Raw genomic sequence first — 21758 nt, forward strand, 5'->3', positions numbered from 1 at the left:
GGCGTTGACTATCGGCTGAGAGCATCGCTTCTTTCCCAACAATTGAAATTGCGTATCATGACGAGACGTGACAAGAGGCTGGCGCGCGTAAGAGGTGTACAGTCATATTGTGGTGCTATATACACCTGCCCCTTCTAGGAAGTAGCGCCGCTTTGCAGTGGGACGGCTTGTGCCACCCCGGTGGACCCCACGGCAGACACGTTGGCGCGAGAGTGAGCTAGTAGGTAGAGAATGGGTGCGGAGAAGGGCGGCTCTTTGTTTTTTTGCTTTTTTCTTTACCGACGTCAAAGCAATAATGTAGCCTCGTGTCCAAGCAAACTGCACAAGGAAGCATGTCGTCAGCTCACGGCGCAGCTGCACGACTGGCCGGCGCTGGCAAATGCCGAGCACATGTTATTTTGTTGAGTACGCGCGCCTACTTCGCGATGGCTTGCCGTCTAGAAATGACGGCTCTTCGGCCAGTCCAAGACCCTTGCTTTGGTCTAGGTAACCGGGCAGATCTGCGGGCGATAGCCGAGTACGTAGTAGAGCGTGGCAGCCAAGGCATCGAAAAAAAAATTGACAAGGCTGGCAGAGAATTCCCGAGCCGCCGAGGCGAAGCAGCAGCGGTCAAGCGATCGACAAAGGCGGTGCTGCCTGAGCCCCCCGGAAGCGCCGTCTTCGATTCTTCCACTGCAGGCAGCTGGGAGTGATGGCTGCGACCCGGGCGTTCCGCCACTGCCGCCGAAAGAGCCGCCGCGGACGCGAAGCGATGCGCGACGGTGCGCTGATATATGGCTTCTTCTTGCCCGACATCGCTGGCGGGGAGAAGTGGTAGCTGCAGGGAATAGAGTTGACCCGTTGCTTCTCCACGACGACAAGAGGCCGTTGCTAGCGCTGGCGCGAGACTAGTGGGTGGCGGGCAAAGGTAGCCAGCGTGCGGCTTGGCTCTGTGCGCGCAGCCTGTAAGGGCGCAGGACGGTGCTCCGGGCGGCTGAGCGGTTGGCAGTGTCGTCGAATCGCCGTGGCGGAGACCGGGGATCGCGCAACTCGGCGCTGGCCGCGGCTGCCGCTTTCAGCACTAAGCCTTTGCCTCCGATGCCACTTCCATCCGGGGGCCAAGCGAGAGGGAAGCACTGGCCGCCCGGCTGTTCATGATGCCTCGTGGCTGAGGTCGTGAGGTGGACTTTTCCCTGTTCTTTAGCTCCGGAGCCCACCTCCGGTGCTGTCTATACCTTTTCGTTTGCCCCCACCGTCTCGTCTGCTTTCTTTTCCCTCTCCACTCGAGCTGACGTCCGTACCGCCGTAGCTGAGCCCAGCGTGGTCAACTGAGCGGCGACCCTTCCCGTTACGGCTACATGCGACCTGATCTGCGCGCCTCCCGCTTTCGCTGCACCCGAGCTGCGTGCCACTGCTGGTGTTATACATAGCTGCGGGTTCCTGCACTAGCTGCCGCTTCCCTCCTGCCACCCCATCTTCGTCGACAAGATGCTGTCTTTCTTCACCCGTCTCGCTGCCGCCGGCCTTTGTGCCGCCTCCCTGGCGAACGCTGCGCCTGCTCCTGCTGAGCAGTCCCGGATCGAGCGGAGAGGTAATTCCCCTGTCGTCTCCGTTCTGGGTTGCAACACTTTACGTTTGGCGTCACGTTGCTGACTGGTTGCTTTGCAAAGCAGACATCTCGCAAGACCTGTTTGACACGTTCAAGCTGATGAGCCAATACGCTGCTGCGGCTTATTGGTAACTCCCACCAGGAAATCCGAATGCATCGCCAACTTTGCTAACACTCGGCCTTGTCCAGCCCGGACAACAACGACACCCCAAACACCAAGTTGACCTGCGATACCGGCAACTGCCCGCTCGTCGATGCCGCCAACGCAACCACTGTCAGCGAGTTTGAGAAGTGAGACCTTTCCTTTCTTTTCCATGCCCCCCTCTCCGTCTTATTTCGTCGCTGTTGCGCGTCCACCCGGCTTGACTGTTTTGCCACATTCTTCCGGGTATATCCCGCTGCACTGGCACCATCAGGCGTCGTCAGCTTCTTAATAAATCCCGGCTTTTGGTGCTCTGAGTGGACATCTATATTTGCCATCCCCCCTGATAGCCCTCACAACCCTTCACTATATGCCGATTGTCGTCCAGTCTTCATTTCCCATATCGTCCATCTTCCATCGGATAGAAGCATCCATTCTCATGCTAATTCTTCCCAGCTCCCTCATCACTGACGTAACCGGTTACGTGGCCATCGACACGACCAACTCGCTCATCGTCGTCTCCTTCCGCGGCTCGGGCTCGGTGCGCAACTACCTGACCGACTTCAACTTCCCCTTGGTCGACGCGTCGGAGCTGTGCGCCGGCTGCCTGGCCTTCAACGGCTTCTGGACGTCGTGGAAGGAGGCGCGCACGGGCGTGCTGGCGGCGGTCAAGTCGGCGGCGGCGGCGCACCCGTCGTTCCAGATCGTCAGCGTGGGCCACAGCCTGGGCGGCGCCGTGGCCGTCTTCGCCGCGGCGGAGCTGCGCAACGCGAACCGCAGCGTCTCGCTGTACACGTTCGGGCAGCCGCGCATCGGCCCCGAGAAGGTCAGCGACTACATCACGGCCCAGGGCGACAACTACCGCCTCACGCACAAGAAGGACCCCGTCCCCAAGCTGCCCCCCGTCCTGCTCGGCTACGTGCACGTCAGCCCCGAGTACTACCTCACCGGCGCCAACGACGAGGAGGTCGTCATCGACGGCGTCGAGGGCCCGCTCGAGGGCAGCGTCAATTTCATGGGCAACACGGGCACCTTGGACGTCGACTTTGATGCCCACGGCTGGTATTTTGGGAACATTTCGGTGTGCAGGCCGGATGTTTTTGAGTTTAGGAAGAGGGATGTTTTCAGGGTGCCTTTGAGGATTTGAGAGATGTGGGGGAATGCGGGAATTCTGAATGAAGGGAAGGAGATATGATACCAGAGAGCCTTTATGGCGGATATGAATAGGGAAATTTCTACAAGACTTTTAGTGCAAATGAAGGGGGAGAGATGGGATTTCACGTGGGTGGTGGAAGTCTTGTGTGCGTGGACGTGTTTGAGGCTCGTCATCTACGCCCGAACGTTTACTTCTCGACCTCTGCCCACGTACGGAAGCGAGCGGGCGCCTGAGTTGGGAGCGTGTCATACTTGCAGCGTCCTCGAAGTTGCTCTAGGCGAAGTGGGTTTCGTCCCGTTGCAACTTTTTCCACACGAGCCTGTGTCCAGTCCGTCCACTGCGCACATGGTGTCGAACGGGCAGGACTCTGCAACGCGAGGACGACGAGAATCGCCAGAAGCTCAGGTCTTCTTCTGCAACCTGCTGCGGCACACTTCTACCAAGGCATGTGCGTACGCTCCGTGCGTCAGCATGGCGATCGGCTGCTTTTCAAACCGGAAACTCTGTCACAATCCGTGATTCATATTGCGTCTGGGCGAGATTTATTTGGGAACCGCCTATAAAGAGAGAATCACCCTAATGATGATATTAATGGGAACATGTTTGATCTCGTCGACTAATGAAACCCTTGCACTGCAGAGTTCTCGTGAGCAAAATAAGGGAAACTAAAAAATCGCAGCAAAGCGGACCGGAATGGCGATATCTGAGCTATATGGCGCACGGTTACACTATGAGCTATTCAGACCTTCAGTGGGTAAGGAGGAGTGCGGGTGTGTATAGGGGAATGGTAGAGGTTGCGCGGCGTTGCTTTTTTTTTCGTGGAGGGGGTGGGAGCGTGGGATAGATCCTGGACGGATCTCGTGATATATCTATTTGATCTGGGTGATTGGTTCTGTACTTTCGTTCTGCTCTGCATTTGAGCATTTTGTGCTTGTTGTTATTTTGGTGCTGTTCAGGACAAGGCCCCTTTCGTAGTGAAGACTCGAGTCATTGCTTCTTTCGACAGTTTTGAACGAAATGGACGGAGGTGTCGCACGCTGATTACGGGTTCCATTGTTCTGCTTTGTTATAATTATAGCTGTTTACATGTTTGGTGACGATAGTGACGACAGAAGATATAAATTTCATGATGAGCAAATGCAGTGGCTGATGTTGATGAACACTTCGAGAAAAGATGCCCTTTGGCACAAGAAAGGACTTCTTCCGATAGTCCTGCAACAGTTCACTAGTTTGTTGAACCGCTTGGAAGTCCAGATCAGTGTGCGTTGCTTCTCAAAAAGCCAATTCTCGACTCGCGTTCGCGTCATCATCGATTCATTGCCCCCTCTCATCTGATGGAACCGGGGCCTTCGCTCTGGTTCTTCTCTGAACAGATTGCAGACTTCTGGGAAAATTTTCTACCAGCAGCACCAGGCCTGCTATGAGTCAGGACACCAAGGACCCACGTTTTGATGCTCTATCTTAAACACCTCGGCATGATTGTAGTCGTTCGTGGGGATGATGTCTTGAGTGAAGATTTTCAGCAGAGCGAGGTGTGCACGAGTCTGAAGAACCATCAAGTAGCTGTCCAAATGTGGTTGTTCGGTGCTCGTTTGCGAGACGGTTGATGGACATGTGATCTGGCAATCTCGATGCGACCAGAGAAGGATAGTTTGGGTCATTTAGACTATGTACATACCACTTTGTAGAGTAGCAATAATCACTCGAGTAGACGATGGCTACACAGACAGAGGGTGCGCAGTCGATTGACACAGCATCTGTGATTTGGAAATCACCTTGCAAGAGCCAAATGTAAGAATTTCGAAAAGGCGAAGTGATCGGAATGAAGTGAGGTCGGAAGAGGACAGGGGGGTCAAGGGCCAGCGCGGTCGCACAAGCGGGCGGGGCCCGAGCGAGTAAGTAGCTGCAACTCTGTTTCGCCGCCACAGCTCCACCAAACTTTACAACAACTCCATCTCAGCACTATACCTCCCACCACCCCACCCCTACCTGATACCTCCAATCGCAGACGGCCGCGTCACCAGCCTCAACTTCCAGCTTTGCTATACCACCGTCTCACGCCTTACGAGCGCCCTCGGTCGCAAATAAAAAATCCAGCTTCCCGCAAATCACCACCACCGCCACCACACCAGACGACCGCCAGAAGCTACGACATCGCCGTCGCGTAGCTCCAGTCGGCCTGAATCCCCAACGACAAGCAAGCGCACAGCCCACACCACCACCACCACCACCACCATGTCCGGCAACAACAACAAACCCGGCGCCTACGGCGGCGGCTCCGCCTCGGACACATCCTTCCGCAAGACGTGGGACCGGGCAGAATACGCAGCAAAGGCAGCCGAGCACGAGGCGCATCGCCGAGAAGAGGGCAAGGCGCGGCACGAGGCGGCGGCGGCGGGCAAGAAGTACGTGCGGCGGGCGTCGACGCCGCCGGACGCGCGGGCGACGGAGGCGCGGCGGTCGCGGCTCGACGTCGGCGCCATGGTGGGCAAGACGGTGCTGGTCCCCGCGGGCAGCGCCGTCGGCAAGCGCGGCCGCGGCGCCGGCTTCTACTGCGAGGCGTGCGACCTCACGTTTAAAGATAACCTGCAGTTCGTCGAGCATCTTAATAGTAAGCAGCATCTCGTGGCGACGGGGCAGACGGGCGAGGTGAGGAGGGCGACGGTGGGCGAGGTGCGGGAGAGGTTGGCGTGGTTGAAGAGGCGGAGGGAGGAGGATAAGAAGGAGGAGGTGGTGGATTTGGGGGAGAGGCTGGAGGTGGCGCGCGAGAGGGAGGAGAGGGAGCGCGAGGAGAAGAGGCGGAAGAGGAATGAGAAGAGGAGGAAGACGAAGGGCGGCGTCGGCGTCAAGGAGGAGTACGACCCGAGCGAGGGGATCATTGCTTGAGGTTTGACAGGTGGCTGAGGATGGCATTTTCAGAGGCGTTACGGCGGGATAGGGCGAATTGCTGCAGGAGTTGTTATTGGGATGGTCGGCGCTTTTGCGTCGTGGTGCTGAGCAACGCCGGTAGTGCCTGATGCAGCACCGAAGGCGGGTGGCATAGCTGGCCAAGGTACGTGTTTGCATCATGAGTCGTGTCTGGGTTGCAGCCTCCCTTATCTTTGCTGTCGGCACAGCCCCAGTACTCAAGCCATCGCAATAGTACATTCATCTAGTGTTGAAATTTGATGTGGACCGATCGGCACACGATGCTGGGGTGGATGATTGGTGTAGTTTCAAATATATCTTGCTCTGCGATCGACGGTAACAAGGTCCTGCTGTCAAAAAGCTTGGCATAGATAGCGGAGCTTCTTCCACTTTAACGTCCCCGTAAAGAAGCTGGGTTGTACTGTCGGACTGGATGGACGCGCAGAACATGAATATTGTATTCTAGACTTGTAACGCTAAGAGAAGTGTTGATCAGGGTCTCATACGTTTTTTTACTCTCTGTTTTTTTTTGGCAGATGCAAAACTATTAGCAACAATGCTAACTACATGACTACACAGAATTCGTTAATAGATATTTCATGGAGTTTCGGAGGCGATCCTCTCTCGAGGATAGGAGGAATTGCGACGGGCGCGCGTGTAAGAAATGGGACGATTTCCTTTTGTGCAGATCAGGTTCGGTGATTCACTTTCAGCAGAGCGGCAATGCAATCACCATCACTGCACAACCAAAGCTAACAGCAAAAGCGGCAGTTGCTGTCTGCTGTCTTTGTTTGGTGTGATTCTAGGAACGAAGCCAGATTCGCCCATTGACCGCCCCAGGTTGACATAAACGGCCCACGCGTAATGCTCAAAGAAGCCGCTTCTCCCTTCCCGTTCGCGAGTCCGTAAGTCGGCCTCTACAAACCTACAGTAACGTCGAGACAGAGGACCTCGACCTCTACCCCATGGCGTCAAGCAAACACTCGCACTTCAACCCCTTCAGAAAGCTTCAAGGAAAATAAGCCGATTCGAAATGTGAAGAAGCATACCGGCATACCACACCTCCCGGCCCATGACGCAGCAGCAAGCAACAGCGGAGAGGAACTTCATCAGTGACGTCTGAATGGTCTTGATGAGGACGAGAAACCGAGGCGTCGTTGGAGCTCGCCAATCAGTCTGATCGGCACCCCGGGGCGAGCCGCATTCGTGTTTCATTGTGCAATGGCCAGCAGTCGACCGGACAGCAGCTCTGGCAGCACCACCAACAAGTGCGTGGCCGGGAAGGGGAACACGCATCAGCAACAGCGGGATATGGGACGGGTCGTCCACTGTCGGTCAGGGGCGACTTTTGAAGTCTCGGCCATCGTATCCAGGCCCCCCACCTCAGCAGTCAGCCGGAATGGTGGATTGCCGGGCCGACTACTGAGATGCCAATTTGGGATGCGGTGGACTCGTCAAGTGCCAATGAGCATGTCTTGGGAGTTCGGCGAAGGATATCGCGAAAGAGGACGCGAGATTGTTACGACGGTGTATTTCGGTCCGAGCCATGGGGGAGTAAATGCAAACATGATGGCAGGACGCTGTGGGTTAGGCTGTCCGACGCGAATCGCTGGTTGTTGGCCATGTTGTAGAAGTTGGTACTCGGCTTGAATACGAATTTGAAGTGCTTCTTCGTCAAAGAGGGCAGTGCAGTGCAGCAAGCTTATCCGAGCGGTAGGGAAAGTGAGAGGAGTGTATGGCAGAGTGTGATGCAGACGGCCGGGAATAATGACGAGCAACGGTGACAGTTGGGTGCATTCCTTGTGAAACGGCAATAATGAAAAATGAAAACCGGCTCAGGAGCGGCAGGCGATGGCTGCAGCCCAATGCTCAATCGGTCTCTGACTCTCGAAGCTTGCGGACTCGAATCGGCCCCCTGATGGTGTCGGCCGGCACTTCTTGGCCGATGATTGCGCCGCGCTGAAGGATCTCGACCTCGCTTGCAGCTCTCGCTTCGAAGACGAGGATCCGGATGACTGGCATCAGATCGCGCCAACCGTCCGCCCCTAAGTCGGCCAGGTCTTGCGCAGTTAGCGAGCGGGCAACTTCCGACGGGCAGATGGTCTTCGGATGTTGGCGCTGGTCCAACAGGGCGCGCAGGCGCTCGCGCAGCAGGGCGTCTGGGGGATCCATGTGCAGGTCTAGCGGAGAGTGGAGCCCAGATGGTCCGAAGCGCGATGGAAGGTGGTGGAACGGGGGCTCTTCGATACGATGTAGATTAAGTGTAAGCGAGTGACGTCTTCTGGAGGAGCAGCTAGAAGGAGGTGTGGAATTCCCGACCGCCGGGACACGGCCGGACAGGGCTGCAGCCAGCGCCCGAAAGCAGCCGGTGCAAAGGCCTGGCCGCTCCCCGAACGGGCCTCCCCAAACACCATCACGAGAGGCGCCCGCCCGCTTTGGCGATGCCGCTGCCGATTGTTGTTTCTCAGCGCAGTGCCGTTTCATGCTCGGCTTGGCTGTCTCGCGCCCTGCCCCTGAGCGCCAGCCCCGACGCCGACGAGCGAAACGCGCCGCCGCCGCCTTCACCACCAAGACACCAAGCGCAGCTTCAGACAGGCGGGTGAAACAGCAGGAAAGAGCCTGGAAAGGCCGGTCGGCCACGCGAGATTTGCGGCTCGGAGAAGCGAGCAGGGCGCCTCTCCTATTGCCACTGCTGCCGCCGTGGCTCCTCCTCCGGCTCTGTCCTCCGCTCCGCTGGCTGTCCCACGGTCCGGCCGCTGCAGGCGTGGAGAAGCGCGTGCAGGAATTGTTCCGCATCATTTCGTTTGGCGGCACGGGAGATGTGGCTGCACACCATGTGCCTCATGCGCAAACGGCGTGCTTTGTTTCACCCCGAAGCGATTGGTGTTCCTGAGGCCGCCCGCTCCACCACCGTCCGCATCCGGCAATACTGCCGCCGCTCTGGTGGGGCATCGCAACCGACTGCCCCGTGTAGATGAAACTCACCTCTTGGCACTGCCGTGGAGACGGCCTCCGAACGCTGGACGCGCGGGCTGGCGAGGGCGCTGTGAGTCTTGGCGATGCTTCTGCCGTCTCGACGCCCCATCACTGCGGGCGGAGCCCCCCAGTTGCCTCAGTATAAGAGCTGTGCCCGCCGGCCGTGATATGGTTTTTCTCCCTCATCAAGCCTGGATAGCTTAGCATTGTTCCTTCTCGCATCTTCTGCTTTTAGCACCATTCGTTCTTTTTCAGTCACTCTTTGACCACCCACACTCTTTCGCCACCATGAAGACTCAAATGTACGGCATGCTCGCTCTGGCAGCGGCAGCCAAGCTGGCCAACGCCCACACCACCGTCTTCGCCGCCTGGATCAACGATGAGGACCAGGGCACCGGCAACACCGCCGCTGGCTACATCCGCAGCCCTCCCAGCAACAGCCCCATCAAGGATGTCACCTCGACCGACATGACCTGCAACGCCAACAACGTCGCCACGGCCAAGACGCTCGAGGTCAAGTCGGGCGACAAGTTCACCTTCGAGTGGCACCACGACAGCCGCACCGACAGCGACGACATCATCGCCTCGTCCCACAAGGGCCCCGTCCTTGTCTACATGGCCCCCACCACCAAGGGCGCCTCCGGCAGCGGCTGGGTCAAGATCGCCGAGGATGGCTACTCCGGTGGCACCTGGGCCGTCGACACCCTGATCACCAACAAGGGCAAGCACTCCATCACCATCCCCGACGTCCCCGCCGGCGAGTACCTGCTCCGCCCCGAGATCATCGCCCTCCACGAGGGCAGCACCAATGGCGGTGCCCAGTTCTACATGGAGTGCGTCCAGGTCAAGGTCACCTCGGACGGCGCCAGCACCCTGCCCGAAGGTGTCTCCATCCCCGGCACCTACACCGCCGAGGACGCCGGCATCCTGTTCGACATCTACAACAGCTTCGACAGCTACCCCATCCCCGGCCCCTCCGTCTGGGACGGCGCCTCGGGCTCGGGCTCGACCGCCGCCACCAGCTCGGCCGCCGTCAAGGCCGAGGCCTCGTCCACCCCCGTCGCCTCGTCGACCAGCGTCGAGGCCGCCGCCGCCGCCGTCTCCACCCCGGCCACCACTGCCGCCTCTTCTCCCTCCACCACCCCGGCTGCTGCCGACAACGGCGCCGTGACCGAGACCGCCTACACCACCGAGGACGTCGTTGCCACCACCTTCGCCACCGTCACCGCCGGCGGCCAGGCTGCCTCTACTCCGGCCACCTCTGCCGCCGCTGAGGCCACCCCTGCCACTGGCTCTTCCTCCGGTTCCGTCCAGGCCTACGGCCAGTGCGGTGGCTCCGGCTACTCTGGCTCCTCTTCCTGCGCTTCCGGCTACACCTGCAAGGAGTGGAACGCGTACTACTCCCAGTGCGTGAGCAGCTCTTAAACGGGTCGTGTTGAAAAAAAATAGGGATATAGACGGGGAAGGAGTTCACCATGTGGGAGTGAAGTTCCGAGTAACTTTGGCACTTTGGGCCATCATTCGTCCTTGATACCGCCAGTCGATCTACGGGTACAGCGTTCAAGTCTCTTCCGTTGGCTAATTGTCTTCATTGTAAATATCAAAATCAATCTCAAATACCATGCCTGAAGGCGCGCTTTGCGTCCAAGGTCTTTTGACAACATCAAATATTTTTCCACTTCTTCCCATGTGACTCTCTGATCGAAGGAATCCTCAAAGCACCGAATGCGATGCGATTGACTGATGGGGAAGCCGCCGGGCAGGGGGAAGGGGCAGGCTTGCAGTCTGACCAAACATTGACACTAACCGCTTCGGGAAATTCAGGCGACAACTCTTGGCCTAAGACCTCCGCATTCGCCATCAACACAGCAAGCACCGATCAATTGGCGTCAATCTGTCGTTTCATTGCTTTCCTAAATATCGCAGTGAGATCCCTGATCTGCGATCGCAACAAAGAGGCCCACAAAATGTCGCCCAACAAAGATCCGAAGCGACCGACTGTTAATTCGATGCCCCGTGCGCGTTTTATACATGAAACGTCGGCTAGGCGCAGGCTTGACCAGCGGCTGATCGCCCGGGCTTGGCACGCTTCAGCTTCTCGGCCGGAGCCAATTCCCACTAGTCTCTTCGGCTGCAGCGCGATCAAGTAGCAAAACATAATACACAAGCACATCCACATGGAAGCTCGAGCTACCGACGAATGTCTACATGGTGAAACTTTGATACGATACTTGCAATTCAATCACCAAAGAAAATATTTCTATATTGATACCTACTTCATAATGGTGGGCGGGCTAATCTGCAGTTGGCCTCTGGTTTGAAAGAGCTCTTCATGGAATGTCAAGTCTGACATAGGATCCAGATGCATTCTTCGAGCACGATCGCATGTCAATCCCAGTCCATTCGCCCGGACAGCCACGACGGACAGCCGTGGGGGTTGGTAACACATCTGACAGAGATTATTAGTTTTCGGGGAAGAGAATCGAGCGATATGTAGACGGCGGTTTCGCTGACTCGCTCTCTGTTGTAACCCTGTTTCGATCGTAGCTATAGTAGTCAAATCAGAAGCCGCGGGACGGATTCCAGATGAGGAAACCCGCCGGTTGTTACTTCCGACGACGCTGACAGCACGGAGTCCCGTTGCACTGCGTAAGCTTATCTGTAGAATACAAGACATGTTGCACGATAGTTGTCTGGGCACCGGTTAGTACGACACTTAACCTCAGCTTCCGATTCAAGATGAGAGCAGAAAAATGAAAGCCGTTCCATGAAAACGGGGGTCTGTACTCTCCACATGGGGGCTCTCCATGCCAAATACTTCAAATTGTAATGTTGTGCGAAAGACGCGGTGTCGAGTCTAGGACTTCCGGTGCCCCCACATCGTGTAGCATATTCCCATCTACAGGCCAATGGACTGTGCTATCTGTACTAGTGCTGCTGGGGGAACACCGGTTCGCTGTACTTTGCTCAAAATCTTGAAAAGCCCTGGAAGCACAAACACTTATCGTGTCCTTAAAAGAACGATTAATATGCTCGATGAGAACGAACACATCATGAATGCTAATGGCCAGTGTGGATACGGAATGCCTGCATTGGGGAAAGAAGGTGGTGCACCTGATTTATTAACTGTTCATCGGTAGCGAACGAGCCACGTAAATACAGATTTCTGGCAAACAAGAAAACGACCAGTGGTATACTTCCCTTTCTTCATGAATCCCTCCGCACGCCAGGTGAACCGCAAATCTTTGTCCCCGGAAACACTGTCCGCATCGGGAAACTCACTGCGCGCTTCTACGCTTAGTGATCACGCGCATCTCAGCTCAGAGGAAGCATCGTATCATAGGACGTCCTTCGATTCAGCTGAGAGGCTGTGCGACCCCTCTCTCGTCAAACCTGCCAGCTCGACGCGTCAGCGCCCTGAAGCGCAATGGGCGTGCAGGATCCCGCCGCGTGTACACAATAGCTCACGCTTACGGGCACATCTCATTGGGTACCCCAGGATATGGCCTGATCAGATGGAAGGGAGGGGAACCGGGTAGTTTCTGAGCCAATGCAGGCCGTGCAGCGCCACCCCCGCAACACTCCATACTTTGCCGCTTGATGCGGGGCTAAGCGAGCCAAGTACATACAACATACACGAGAGATCTACCATGATTCACGATGCTTGGCAGGTCAGAGGTCGTCAAGGTCGTTACTTGATGGGTGTGCTCTACCAATCTGATCCCCACCGGTGCAGACTCCAACCCGAGCGAAAAACCTGAAGCAAAACAACAAACAAACCTACTCCAGACGCGAAGCCCCACGTCGCGCCTACGCTTGCCACGTGATGCATAAATGAAAAATGAGGCGCGGAGGAAGGGTTGTTGGGACGGTTTTCTCCGAGCCACTTACCAGGCAGTGTGACCGCCATCGATGATGAGGTTCGAGCCAGTCTAGAAGGTCAACACTGATCCGCATTTCGACGCCACCAAGGAAAGGGAAGAAGGAAGTCGGCGGCACGCACCATGAAGCTGCTCGCCTTGCTGAGCAGGAACAAGCCCGCACCCTTGAACTCTTCCGGCGTGGACAGCCTGCCCATCATGTTCTCGCGCTCCCACTTCTCGCGCAGGCCGGGCACCTCTTCGAAGTTGCGCTTGACCATCGGCTACGCAAGACATCAGCACGTCCTTCTCTTCCTCCCTCCAACCTTGACCCAATCCAGCTGCATGGAGACACACACGCACAAACTCACCGTGAGGATATGCCCAGGACTCAAACTGTTCACCCTAATCCCACCCAGGCCATTCTTGCTCTCCCTCCCCTTCGCGCTCCACTCCATGGCCAAGTTGCGCGTCAGCTGCAACAGCGCCGCCTTGCTCGAGTTGTACACGGGGCACACGAGCCCCTTGTTCGCGACACTACCACTCATGCTGGCAATCACAACCATGGCGCCGTCGCGGCGGCCGGCGTTCCACTTGAACATGGCGCGCGCGGCGCTGGCGCACGTCATGAAGACGCCCGTGTAGTTGACGTCCATCATGGCGCGCACCTCGTCCGCGCCGTAGTCGACCGCCGCCTTGAGCTGCTGCACCCCCGCCGCCGCGATCACCCCGTCCAGCCGCCGGTGCCGGTCCGCGATGGCGCCCACCACGACGTCCAGCGAGCGTGCGTCGCGTACGTCTACGCGCGCGTACGAGAGGCTGCCGCCGAAGGCAGAGGGGATGCGCGTGCACGCTTCGTAGAAGTCGGCGACGGGCTGCTCGAGTCGGTCGAGGCAGTAGACTGTGGGCCTGGCCGAATCAACCGGGGCGACCGGTTGGGGGAGAGGTGGTTAGCTTTTTTTGTTTTTTTGTTGTTGCAGCGGCGGTTTTGGGGAGGGGAAGGGAAAAATGGGGGGGAATGTGTGGTTTTGGGGAAGTGCTGCGGTGTTTGGGGGTGTGGGAGTGCTCTGTTCGTGTTGTTGTTGTTGTTTTTCTTCCGTGTCTCAGGGAGGTGATGTGCTAAGGTTGTTTGTTGCAAGGTGTTGATGACCACCCCACCGTAAGGCTGGGAGTCGGGTGCATCTCCGAAGCAACCGCGCCGCTACTACCGGCTAACTGCTCTAGGAATCTGCAATGCTCCGACGTGGCCAATACGGTATGAAGAAGGTTCATAGGCGGGGGGCCCAATGTCCGAACCATCCGGCCATATCAATGTTTACGCTTGCGGAAGGTGGTCGGCACCACCGCGTCTAAAGGGATCCCACAAGCGCTTCCCCAACGCTAGAGCAAAGGGTGAAAATACCGCTGGCAAGGGCAGATCAAGGAGGGTTTACGATGGTGTCGATGCAACAGGATAGAACGGGACGTTGAAGTAACAGTGTTTGACCAAGGTTGATGGGAGCGGGGCGCCTTTCAAGAGAAAACAAATACTCAACCTTTTCCGCCGGCCTCAGCAAGCGCCTCGGCCATACAGAGCCCGAGTCCCCGACCACCGCCAGTGACAATGTAGACACCGTCGGCGAGGTCGAAATCTCGGAACTGTTTGCTGCCCACTTGGTCTTCAATTTTGTATGCATTGGACCTTCGCTGCGTGTGCGAGTTGATGATGGGCTTTCTTGATAGTCCAGGCCTTGGAGAGGCTGGCGATTTTGTAGAGGGCTGGGGGTGGGCGGCAAAGGGTGAGGGAGGAGTGGCAAGAAGTCTCAGCCCTCTTGCGGATGCGAAGCTGGGCGGAGCGCAGACTGCGTGACACAGCCCGGCCCGGGACAAAACCAAACGGCGGGAGGAAAAGGGCAAAGACATTGTCAAGTATCGATGGGGTAGAGACGAGGGGCGTGGCTGGGAAGTTGAAATGGTGGAGAGTGGAGCTGCCGGAGGGGGAAGAGTCAGGCGGCAACTTCACGATGATCTTAGGGCGGGTAGAAGAGGGGGTGCCCAGCGAGGCTCTTTATTTGGCAACAATGTTTCCTGGGCTCGGCGGGTGATACACGATCGTGGCATTGCACAATGGGACCCAGGTGATGCAGCTCAGACGTGGCGAAGGACAGGAGCCCTCCTCCCCGCCGCAGGGCTTCGACCATGACCAGGCCGGGCGGCCGACTGAGGCAGGATTGAGGCCAGGCGGCTGATGGGAAGCCGCGGCCACGATGGTTCAATCGTGTTGGGTTTTCGTCGCTGGCCAGGGTCCACGGGCGTCCGGAAGCATGCGGAAGGTTATGCGAAAGCTCATGTTATGGGAACCACAGATTGGTCCAGCCGCCTGCCGTGTACACGAAGGATGGGATGGCTTGGGCGCCACAGGAGGACAAAGAGCCAGCCTACGGATGCAGCGACGCCGTTTTCCTGTAGGCCGCATTCCTGCCCACTCAGCCTTCCCCGGTCATCGCCTCGCCTCCCGTTATCCCCGGCACCCCCGGCACCCCCACGAATCAGTGCGTCGTGACCATCGCTGAGCAACCGGATCCCCGGATCCCTCCATTGGTGCTATGGTCAAGTAAGCATGACGTTAGCTGCATGCAGCCGCAGCCACCCCACTGATGGCGATGACAACCTTACGACCCACCTGCGTAATCGCTACCACCGCGCGGATGCCATTCCCGCAAATGCCGTGTCTGCCTTTTGCATCTTCGAGAAGTCAGACCCACCTCGCACCTGCAGCTAAATCTCATCGCCCATGGCGGCGATCGTCTCACAGGAACGACCGATCCCACCGGCCTTAGCTGGAACACGGGCACGTTGTATCGATGCCACTTCTTGATTTCTGTGCATGGCGAGCTCTGGGTTCCTGCATCGAGCCAACCGGGGCATTTTCTACATTTCGACAAGCCGAGGAGAAAGAACTACAGGTACATGGTGCAGTGCGACGTCTCGCAACGATAACCCAGGCCAAAAGGAATTACTGGTCGAATGTCTTGAGCTCAGGCATCCTGCCCAAACCACCGCCGCCGCCAGTACCCGCCTTCGCTGATTGGTTGCCCACCTTTGCGTCGCCGGGGTGGACGCCACCTGCACTGCGCGATCTCACATGCTCCCGCAGCTTCACCAAGATGGACGAGTCCTTCCACCGCTGGGGAACTGGCCTGTACGCAGGCTTGAAGGTGCCCACAGTCTGAGCCCACTCTCCAGACTTGGGTGCCGGTCTGCCCTGTGAAGACGGCGTGGCCAGGCCAGGCCCCGAGCCCTCGGCTGTCTCGGCCGACGTCGGCGCCGGTTCTTGAGTGGCCCAGTAGTAGATGTCCCAGTCGTTCTCGTCGAGGAAGCGGTCGTACTGCTGCAGCTCTTGGGCCGACATGGATCCTAGGTTGGCGTCGGCAAAGGTGGACAGAAGGAGATCACTTTCGAGGATTCCGCGCTTCCGGCTCTGGTCTGTCGTACGGAGGGCGTTAGCTGATGCAGGGCTTCGACACAGGCACGCTCAGGAACAGACAGATTAACCTTGCCCGCATGGTGTTGGCATCCTCGCCAACCCGTTGGATAGGCTCGATCCGGAACTTGGCGCCTTCAAGCTCGCCGACTTGAAGCTCAGAGTTGACGCCGCTCTCAGGCGCGCCTTTCTGAGTGCCGCCGGTCATGCGCTCCGTCTTCTCAGGCTTGGAGTCTTTGGGCACGAAGTCGGGGTCGACCGAGGTCAGCATCTCGGGCGGGGCGCTGTCCTTGCCGATGGAGGGCAGGTCATTGGCGATGGTCGAGGTGGTGTTCGTCATGTGCGGGTTGAGCGGCTTCTCCGTCTGCCTCTTGCGGTGCTCCTCGACGGTGTCGTTGCCGCGGTCATTGAGGTCCTTGAGGCGGAGAGCAGAGGCGCTGAAGGGGCGCGCATGGGAGAGGGCAGCGCGCGACGAGCGCAGAGCGAGACGAGCAGAAGCCATGGTGTTGGGGTGTGCGGGTGAGACCAATGGTCAGCGTGCGGGGCGAGGGTTTCGCTGCGTCCGTCGGCGTCGCAAAGTCGTTGACATCATGGCTGCGACTTCCGCACGTGCCGCCGGCCAATCCGCGCCCGCCCATTATCCGCCCGCTCGCACTTCCACCACCACCACTAACATGGTCACGATCGTCGCCCGCAACATCATCGCTGTGATGCCCCTTCTCTCCGCCAGGCGCTGCCTCCGTGGCCGCCGACCGCGACCCCGCCGCCGTCTCCCTTTTCTCCCGGCCGACGAGGGCCAGCCGCGCTTACGCTCATCGCGTCGCAAGTTGCCGCGCAAAATGGCCTGAGGACGCTGAGCATTGCTCAATTCCATCCAGCGTTAACCGTGGATCTCGCTCGTGGGCCTCTCTGATCCACCGCCCCTTTCCTCGCCGCGTGTTTCAGCATGCTCGACTGGCCTGATGGCCGCTGCGCTTGGCATAGGCCCTCAGCTAGACGGCGGCTGGGGATCGCGGCCAAGTGCGAGAGACTGCTCCAACTCGCCGACCCGCGCTGTCGGGACGCAGCGACACCTTTTAATCCTTTGATCGAGTCTCGCCCGCCCGCCATTGCGGAGCATCCAGCCGCCCTACCCGCCAATCCGGGCTAGCCCGCATTCCCTTCTCCGCTGCCACGCCGTTTGCGGCATTCCTGGCCTCGCCGCTGGCCTGAAGAAAAAAGAGGTCGGCGCCAATAATTGCCGGCATGCTGGCGGGAGGATCATCAGCAGCGGCCCGAAGCTGAACCTTCGACTGTGGCTAAACCTTGAGTGCACTATTGCGCCATCCGCTCTTCAACCGCTGTTTGCCCCAGCCCTCTTCCGGACGAGACCCGTCCATCGCGCCCTCCTTGGGAGCTAAGGCCTGAGATCCGCTCCCCCGTTGCGCCCCCTCCGGTTTGACGTATCTTTGACGGCTTGGCGGCGCCCTGTGGCTGGTTTCTGCTACGCGTTGCGTGCCGCCGCTCCGTGGCTGCATGCGGAATGTCCGCCCCCCCACGACTCCACACACACAATGTGCGGCAAGAATGGCCTGCCTCTCAGCCTCCACCCCCCGCGGCCCAGCATTGTTTGTCAGGTTTGAATCGTTGGTAAGGTTTGTGCGGCTGTCAAACCCCGACGTCCCCCACCACGGCACTTCTTGATCGAACATTCCTGAGGGCTGTTCCTATCGCAGCTCCTCAATGCTCAGGAATGTCTGCCAGAATTCGGGGGCTGGCGCCCGCAAGACAGCTCTATATATCTTCTTTGCGTTTGATTCTGTTTGGCTCTTCACCAAAGTAGTTCTTCGCATGTTTGCACTGCTCCGCACGTTCTGCTGCAAGGTACCCTGCAAGGTACAGCCCTCCCTCGTTGCTCCTCGTTGCCCCCTCCTCGAATCTCGCCCCGCCGGTTGATCCTGCCCCGCCTCCATGGCTCCCTCTCCGCAGGTCCGTCAGGTTTCCAGCGCGGTCCCTCTGCATCACGTGCAAGGTCGATCCTGCCGTCCGCCGGGCGACATTGCCCTCTTGCGGCAGCGATTCGACGATCTCCCAATCCGGCCTGCGGACAAAGACTCCAACTGGCCTGTTCCATACGACCAGCTCTTTGACCAGTACGTCGACGCCGACCTGCTGGATCTCAGCAGCGACAATACTGGCGAGGCCAGCAGCTCCGATGACCTTGGGAATCTCTTTGACATTTCCTCGTCCTCGAATGGGAGCGCGGCGGCCAAAACCTCGCCTATGCCCCATTGGGACCCATCAAGGCACACCGAACCAGAGGAAACATGGCAGCAGGCTTGGGGCTATATTGGCTCAAAAGTAGCCCCGGCCGCGCCCGAAGGCAGTCAGAGTTCGATCTTACCAGAGTCCCGTGGCAAGGCTGTCACTACCAACCCGGAGCTTTTCAGCTTGGCCGCTGCGCCTGCCTGCTCCCCTCAAGTACCTAGCGAGCCCTTCGTTTTCTCTGCTCCTTCCTCCCCACGACCAATTGTTTCCTCTTGTGAGCCCAAGAAATTCAACAGTCTCCCCATCCGCGGCAGCAAGAGACAGACGCCTTCAGTCATCAGACGCACTGCTTCCAGGGGCAGCTTTTCCCCCAAGATGATGCGCTCAACCCCATATCGGACCGGCTACCAAGAGATCTGGGCCAAGCGCGTCGGCGCCCCTCCGCTCTCTCCTCCGCCTTCTTCCAAGGTGTCCCAGGAAGAGTCTCACTATGGCTACGACTTTTCCCCCAACCTGCCCTACACCACCTCGGGCGAGGTTGCCGATATCGAGCGTCAACTGTCGTTCCCGAACTACAGTGCCAGCCGGTCTCAAATACAGATGACCCCAGTCGCGTCCCCGACCACTCAGGCTCCAAGCAGCGCTAGGTCGTCCTTCCACGCTTCCAGCGACCCTTCGAACAACCCATATCTCACACACGATCTCAACGAGGCATTGCAGACACCGCCTCAGTCTTCACGCCTTCCGTCGTCCTCATGGAACCAGGGTGCGACGGCGGCTTTCGATTTCGGCAGCTTCTCAGCCTCGTCTGACTACTCGCAAGACCGAGAGCCTCAGCCTTGGTGGTCCAGCACTAGCGTCTCTCAGCCTTCCCAGCCCACGACGTATCACAATGGTCGGCATGACTTCCTAGGCGTCAGCTCAGCCTCGTCTGACCTCGCTGCCGGTGGGCTGATGATTCAATGCGAACCATCATCCATGGCCAGCATGCTCGACGCACATGCGCCCGACGCATCATCCTCCTTTTCGACATCTTCACCGGTCGTGTACCCCTCGCAGATGTACACGTCGAATGCCATGGCGTCTACCCCCACCTTTGCGCAACACCCACACCAACAGCGTTCCGGTGCGCCTCCGCACCCTCACCCGGCGGCCCGGCAACACCACATGCAGCAGCAGCAGCATCACCACCATCATCAGCAAATTACACCTCCGTCCCGCAGCCCCACCTCATCGCCGCTTCACACTCCTTCAGTCATGCCCCAACAGTTCATCGCCCGCTCACGGCGCGACTCATCGCAGCCCTGCCCTCCCCCATCGTCGCGTCCTCGGTCGCACCACCGGCGCAAGTCCAGCTCGCACTCATCGACGGGTCCGTCGTCGACTCCGCGCCCCGCTTCGGTCGGCTTCGTCAATTACACACCCGACGACAGCCGCAAGATCCTGACGGGCGTAGCCCCTTCCGGGTCGAGCAAGACGAAGGCACGACGCGAGAAGGAGGCGGCGGAGAAGCGCAGAAGGCTGAGCCAGGCAGCTGCAAGGGCCATCATCGAAGCAGGTGGAGACCTGGCTGCGCTGGAGAGGGAAGGCCTGCTGTACTTGCCTGAGACGAAGGAGATGCTGGCTTCGAAAGGCAACATGGTGTAAGGCATGACGATCCTGGATCGACAGATATCCTAAGCATTTCTGAGCCGTCAAGTACTACGGCATGATCCGCCATCGGGTTTGTCTCGTGCAGAACTCCCCTACCGTGCCCTGGCGCTTGTCCGCTGGCATGGTTACGGGTTGAGGCTGCCGTTGCCCCGTATGACGAGTATCCAAGTCGAGACTTGACCGGTCAGGCTGCTCATTATGAGGCGCAAGGCTGCATGGTTTGAGTCATGCATACTATCCTCTGTTTGCTCACCAGAGGTGGCCAAGCAAGGTACCATGGCGATCTGTACCATATTAAGCTGGATCTGAAGTTATCCCGTTCCTTCGGTTCTCATTAATTTCGGGGCTTAGGTGGGCAGCGTGGGCAGCACGCATGACCATGTCCAACCCTCTTGTTCTATCGAGCGCCACTTTGGTCGCCATTCTTTCTTACTGTTCTGGGGGAAAGGGGAGAGAGAGAGAGAGAGAGAGAGGAGGGGGAAGAGCGACGCCTCCAAAAGTATAGAGGTTGGGCTAACTGGAGCATTTTGGTTCCGATTGCTTCATGTACCTAGTAGGGAAACAGGAAATACCAACCGGGGCGGCATGGGGTGGGGGAGTAATTGTGACAGTTTCGAAGAAAACGATAGAAATCAATAGTAGTGCACTCAACCCTGCTTCCCTTTGCTCCTTTTCCTATCGTGAAGTGTCATGTCTGCGCGTAGGTATAGAGGTCATCTTAGATTCCACATTCACACACAATCTCTCCCCCGACCTAATTGGAACTCGATAGATCATAGGGTTTAGAGGTTCGTTTGATCATGGCAATTAGCTAAGCCCCGTCCACGAAGACAGCCACCTTACAGTCGAATGACAGGCCGCCATGGCGCCTCTCAGCGATGAGTTTTGAGATGGAGCACACGATGGTCACAAAACACAAAAAAACGCCATTCGGGTCGTTCCTTTACCTTTGGCCCAATCAGTTACTTAGCGTCTGTAAGTCCGGGGGAAGGCTTGTTTTGACACATCCACGATTGGGCATGGGGCTGAACGATAAATCCGGACCCCGTCTGGTTTTTTAGTCACGCTAGCGAGGGAGAAGAAGCTGTCGATTTATCATCCCTTTCTCTTTTAGGGCCTAGAGAGGCTAGCACGATCACGGGGAAGGGTCTCGATCGCGATGTCCTTCGAAATCTTGTTTTTTCCCCTTCCCCATCATCACCAAAAAACGAGGGGTCACTTCGCTTTCGATCAGATTGACCTTTCTTTTTTTTTTCCCTTCTCCATTTCCTCAGCTGCACGAGAGCTGGTATCAAGAGGAGCGAGAAGCCACACATGGCGCTTAATTCCATCACGTCCAAGGTTCTGGACTTATTAAAAACAGAAAAGGAGAGAGAGAGAGAGAGAGAGAGAGAGAGAGAATTGCCGAGGAAGGATCAGTAGGCTGTAATCAGCCAAGGGGCAGTAGTGGTAGCCTACCCCCCGACAAGTCGTTGTCCATCCCAGCTGTAAAAGTACACGGCGCCTGCCGCCGCCCGGCCGCGCGCTCCGAAGCCCGTACATAGCGCCCTAGACCGGGCCCGCGAACGACGTTGGTTGTGGCGCCTTATAGGTCGTCGTGTCGTTATTAGTAGCTTGTACGAGTTGGGGAAATTTTTGCGGCGTTTGGCAAGATTAAAAAAGAAAAAGTGCTGCGCCTCCGTGCGCGCAATAATAGTTAGTTGTTTCGCCGGCTGGTTACTCTCGGGGAGGCTTGGTGGGGATGCGGGGGGGAAGGGAGGCTGGCT

At 57.9% G+C, this 21758-nt stretch overlaps 7 protein-coding genes across 7 annotated transcripts; 4 read left to right on the top strand and 3 right to left on the bottom strand.

The window, feature by feature from the left end:
* Window positions 1–1467: 1467 nt before the first annotated feature.
* On the top strand, window positions 1468–2877 carry BKCO1_4500033 (lipase class 3; the record flags this gene model as incomplete). The annotated part of the gene is made up of 4 exons (XM_020276192.1): window positions 1468–1570; window positions 1653–1716; window positions 1778–1879; window positions 2187–2877. The coding sequence occupies 4 exons, from the start codon at window positions 1468–1470 to the stop codon at window positions 2875–2877; spliced, it is 960 nt and encodes a 319-aa protein (XP_020127997.1).
* Window positions 2878–5121: 2244 nt separating this feature from the next.
* BKCO1_4500034 (c2h2 finger domain protein) lies at window positions 5122–5772 on the top strand (the record flags this gene model as incomplete). The annotated part of the gene is made up of 1 exon (XM_020276193.1): window positions 5122–5772. One exon carries the CDS (start codon window positions 5122–5124, stop codon window positions 5770–5772), a length of 651 nt encoding a protein of 216 aa, XP_020127992.1.
* Window positions 5773–7662: 1890 nt separating this feature from the next.
* On the bottom strand, window positions 7663–7965 carry BKCO1_4500035 (s-adenosylmethionine trna ribosyltransferase; the record flags this gene model as incomplete). The annotated part of the gene is made up of 1 exon (XM_020276194.1): window positions 7663–7965. One exon carries the CDS (start codon window positions 7963–7965, stop codon window positions 7663–7665), a length of 303 nt encoding a protein of 100 aa, XP_020127991.1.
* A 1092-nt stretch (window positions 7966–9057) lies between these two features.
* Window positions 9058–10194, top strand: BKCO1_4500036 (carbohydrate-binding module family 1 protein; the record flags this gene model as incomplete). The annotated part of the gene is made up of 1 exon (XM_020276195.1): window positions 9058–10194. One exon carries the CDS (start codon window positions 9058–9060, stop codon window positions 10192–10194), a length of 1137 nt encoding a protein of 378 aa, XP_020127994.1.
* A 2462-nt stretch (window positions 10195–12656) lies between these two features.
* Window positions 12657–13288, bottom strand: BKCO1_4500037 (short chain dehydrogenase; the record flags this gene model as incomplete). The annotated part of the gene is made up of 3 exons (XM_020276196.1): window positions 12657–12701; window positions 12773–12913; window positions 13001–13288. The coding sequence occupies 3 exons, from the start codon at window positions 13286–13288 to the stop codon at window positions 12657–12659; spliced, it is 474 nt and encodes a 157-aa protein (XP_020127993.1).
* Window positions 13289–15624: 2336 nt separating this feature from the next.
* Window positions 15625–16594, bottom strand: BKCO1_4500038 (tpr repeat protein; the record flags this gene model as incomplete). Its single annotated transcript, XM_020276197.1, has 2 exons — window positions 15625–16094; window positions 16156–16594. The coding sequence occupies 2 exons, from the start codon at window positions 16592–16594 to the stop codon at window positions 15625–15627; spliced, it is 909 nt and encodes a 302-aa protein (XP_020128000.1).
* Window positions 16595–18042: 1448 nt separating this feature from the next.
* On the top strand, window positions 18043–19986 carry BKCO1_4500039 (developmental regulatory protein; the record flags this gene model as incomplete). The annotated part of the gene is made up of 1 exon (XM_020276198.1): window positions 18043–19986. The coding sequence occupies one exon, from the start codon at window positions 18043–18045 to the stop codon at window positions 19984–19986; it is 1944 nt and encodes a 647-aa protein (XP_020127999.1).
* Between the last annotated feature and the right edge of the window lie 1772 nt (window positions 19987–21758).

This window comes from Diplodia corticola (assembly GCF_001883845.1).
Source record: "Diplodia corticola strain CBS 112549 chromosome Unknown scaffold45, whole genome shotgun sequence".
Taxonomy (NCBI): Eukaryota; Fungi; Ascomycota; class Dothideomycetes; order Botryosphaeriales; family Botryosphaeriaceae; genus Diplodia; species Diplodia corticola.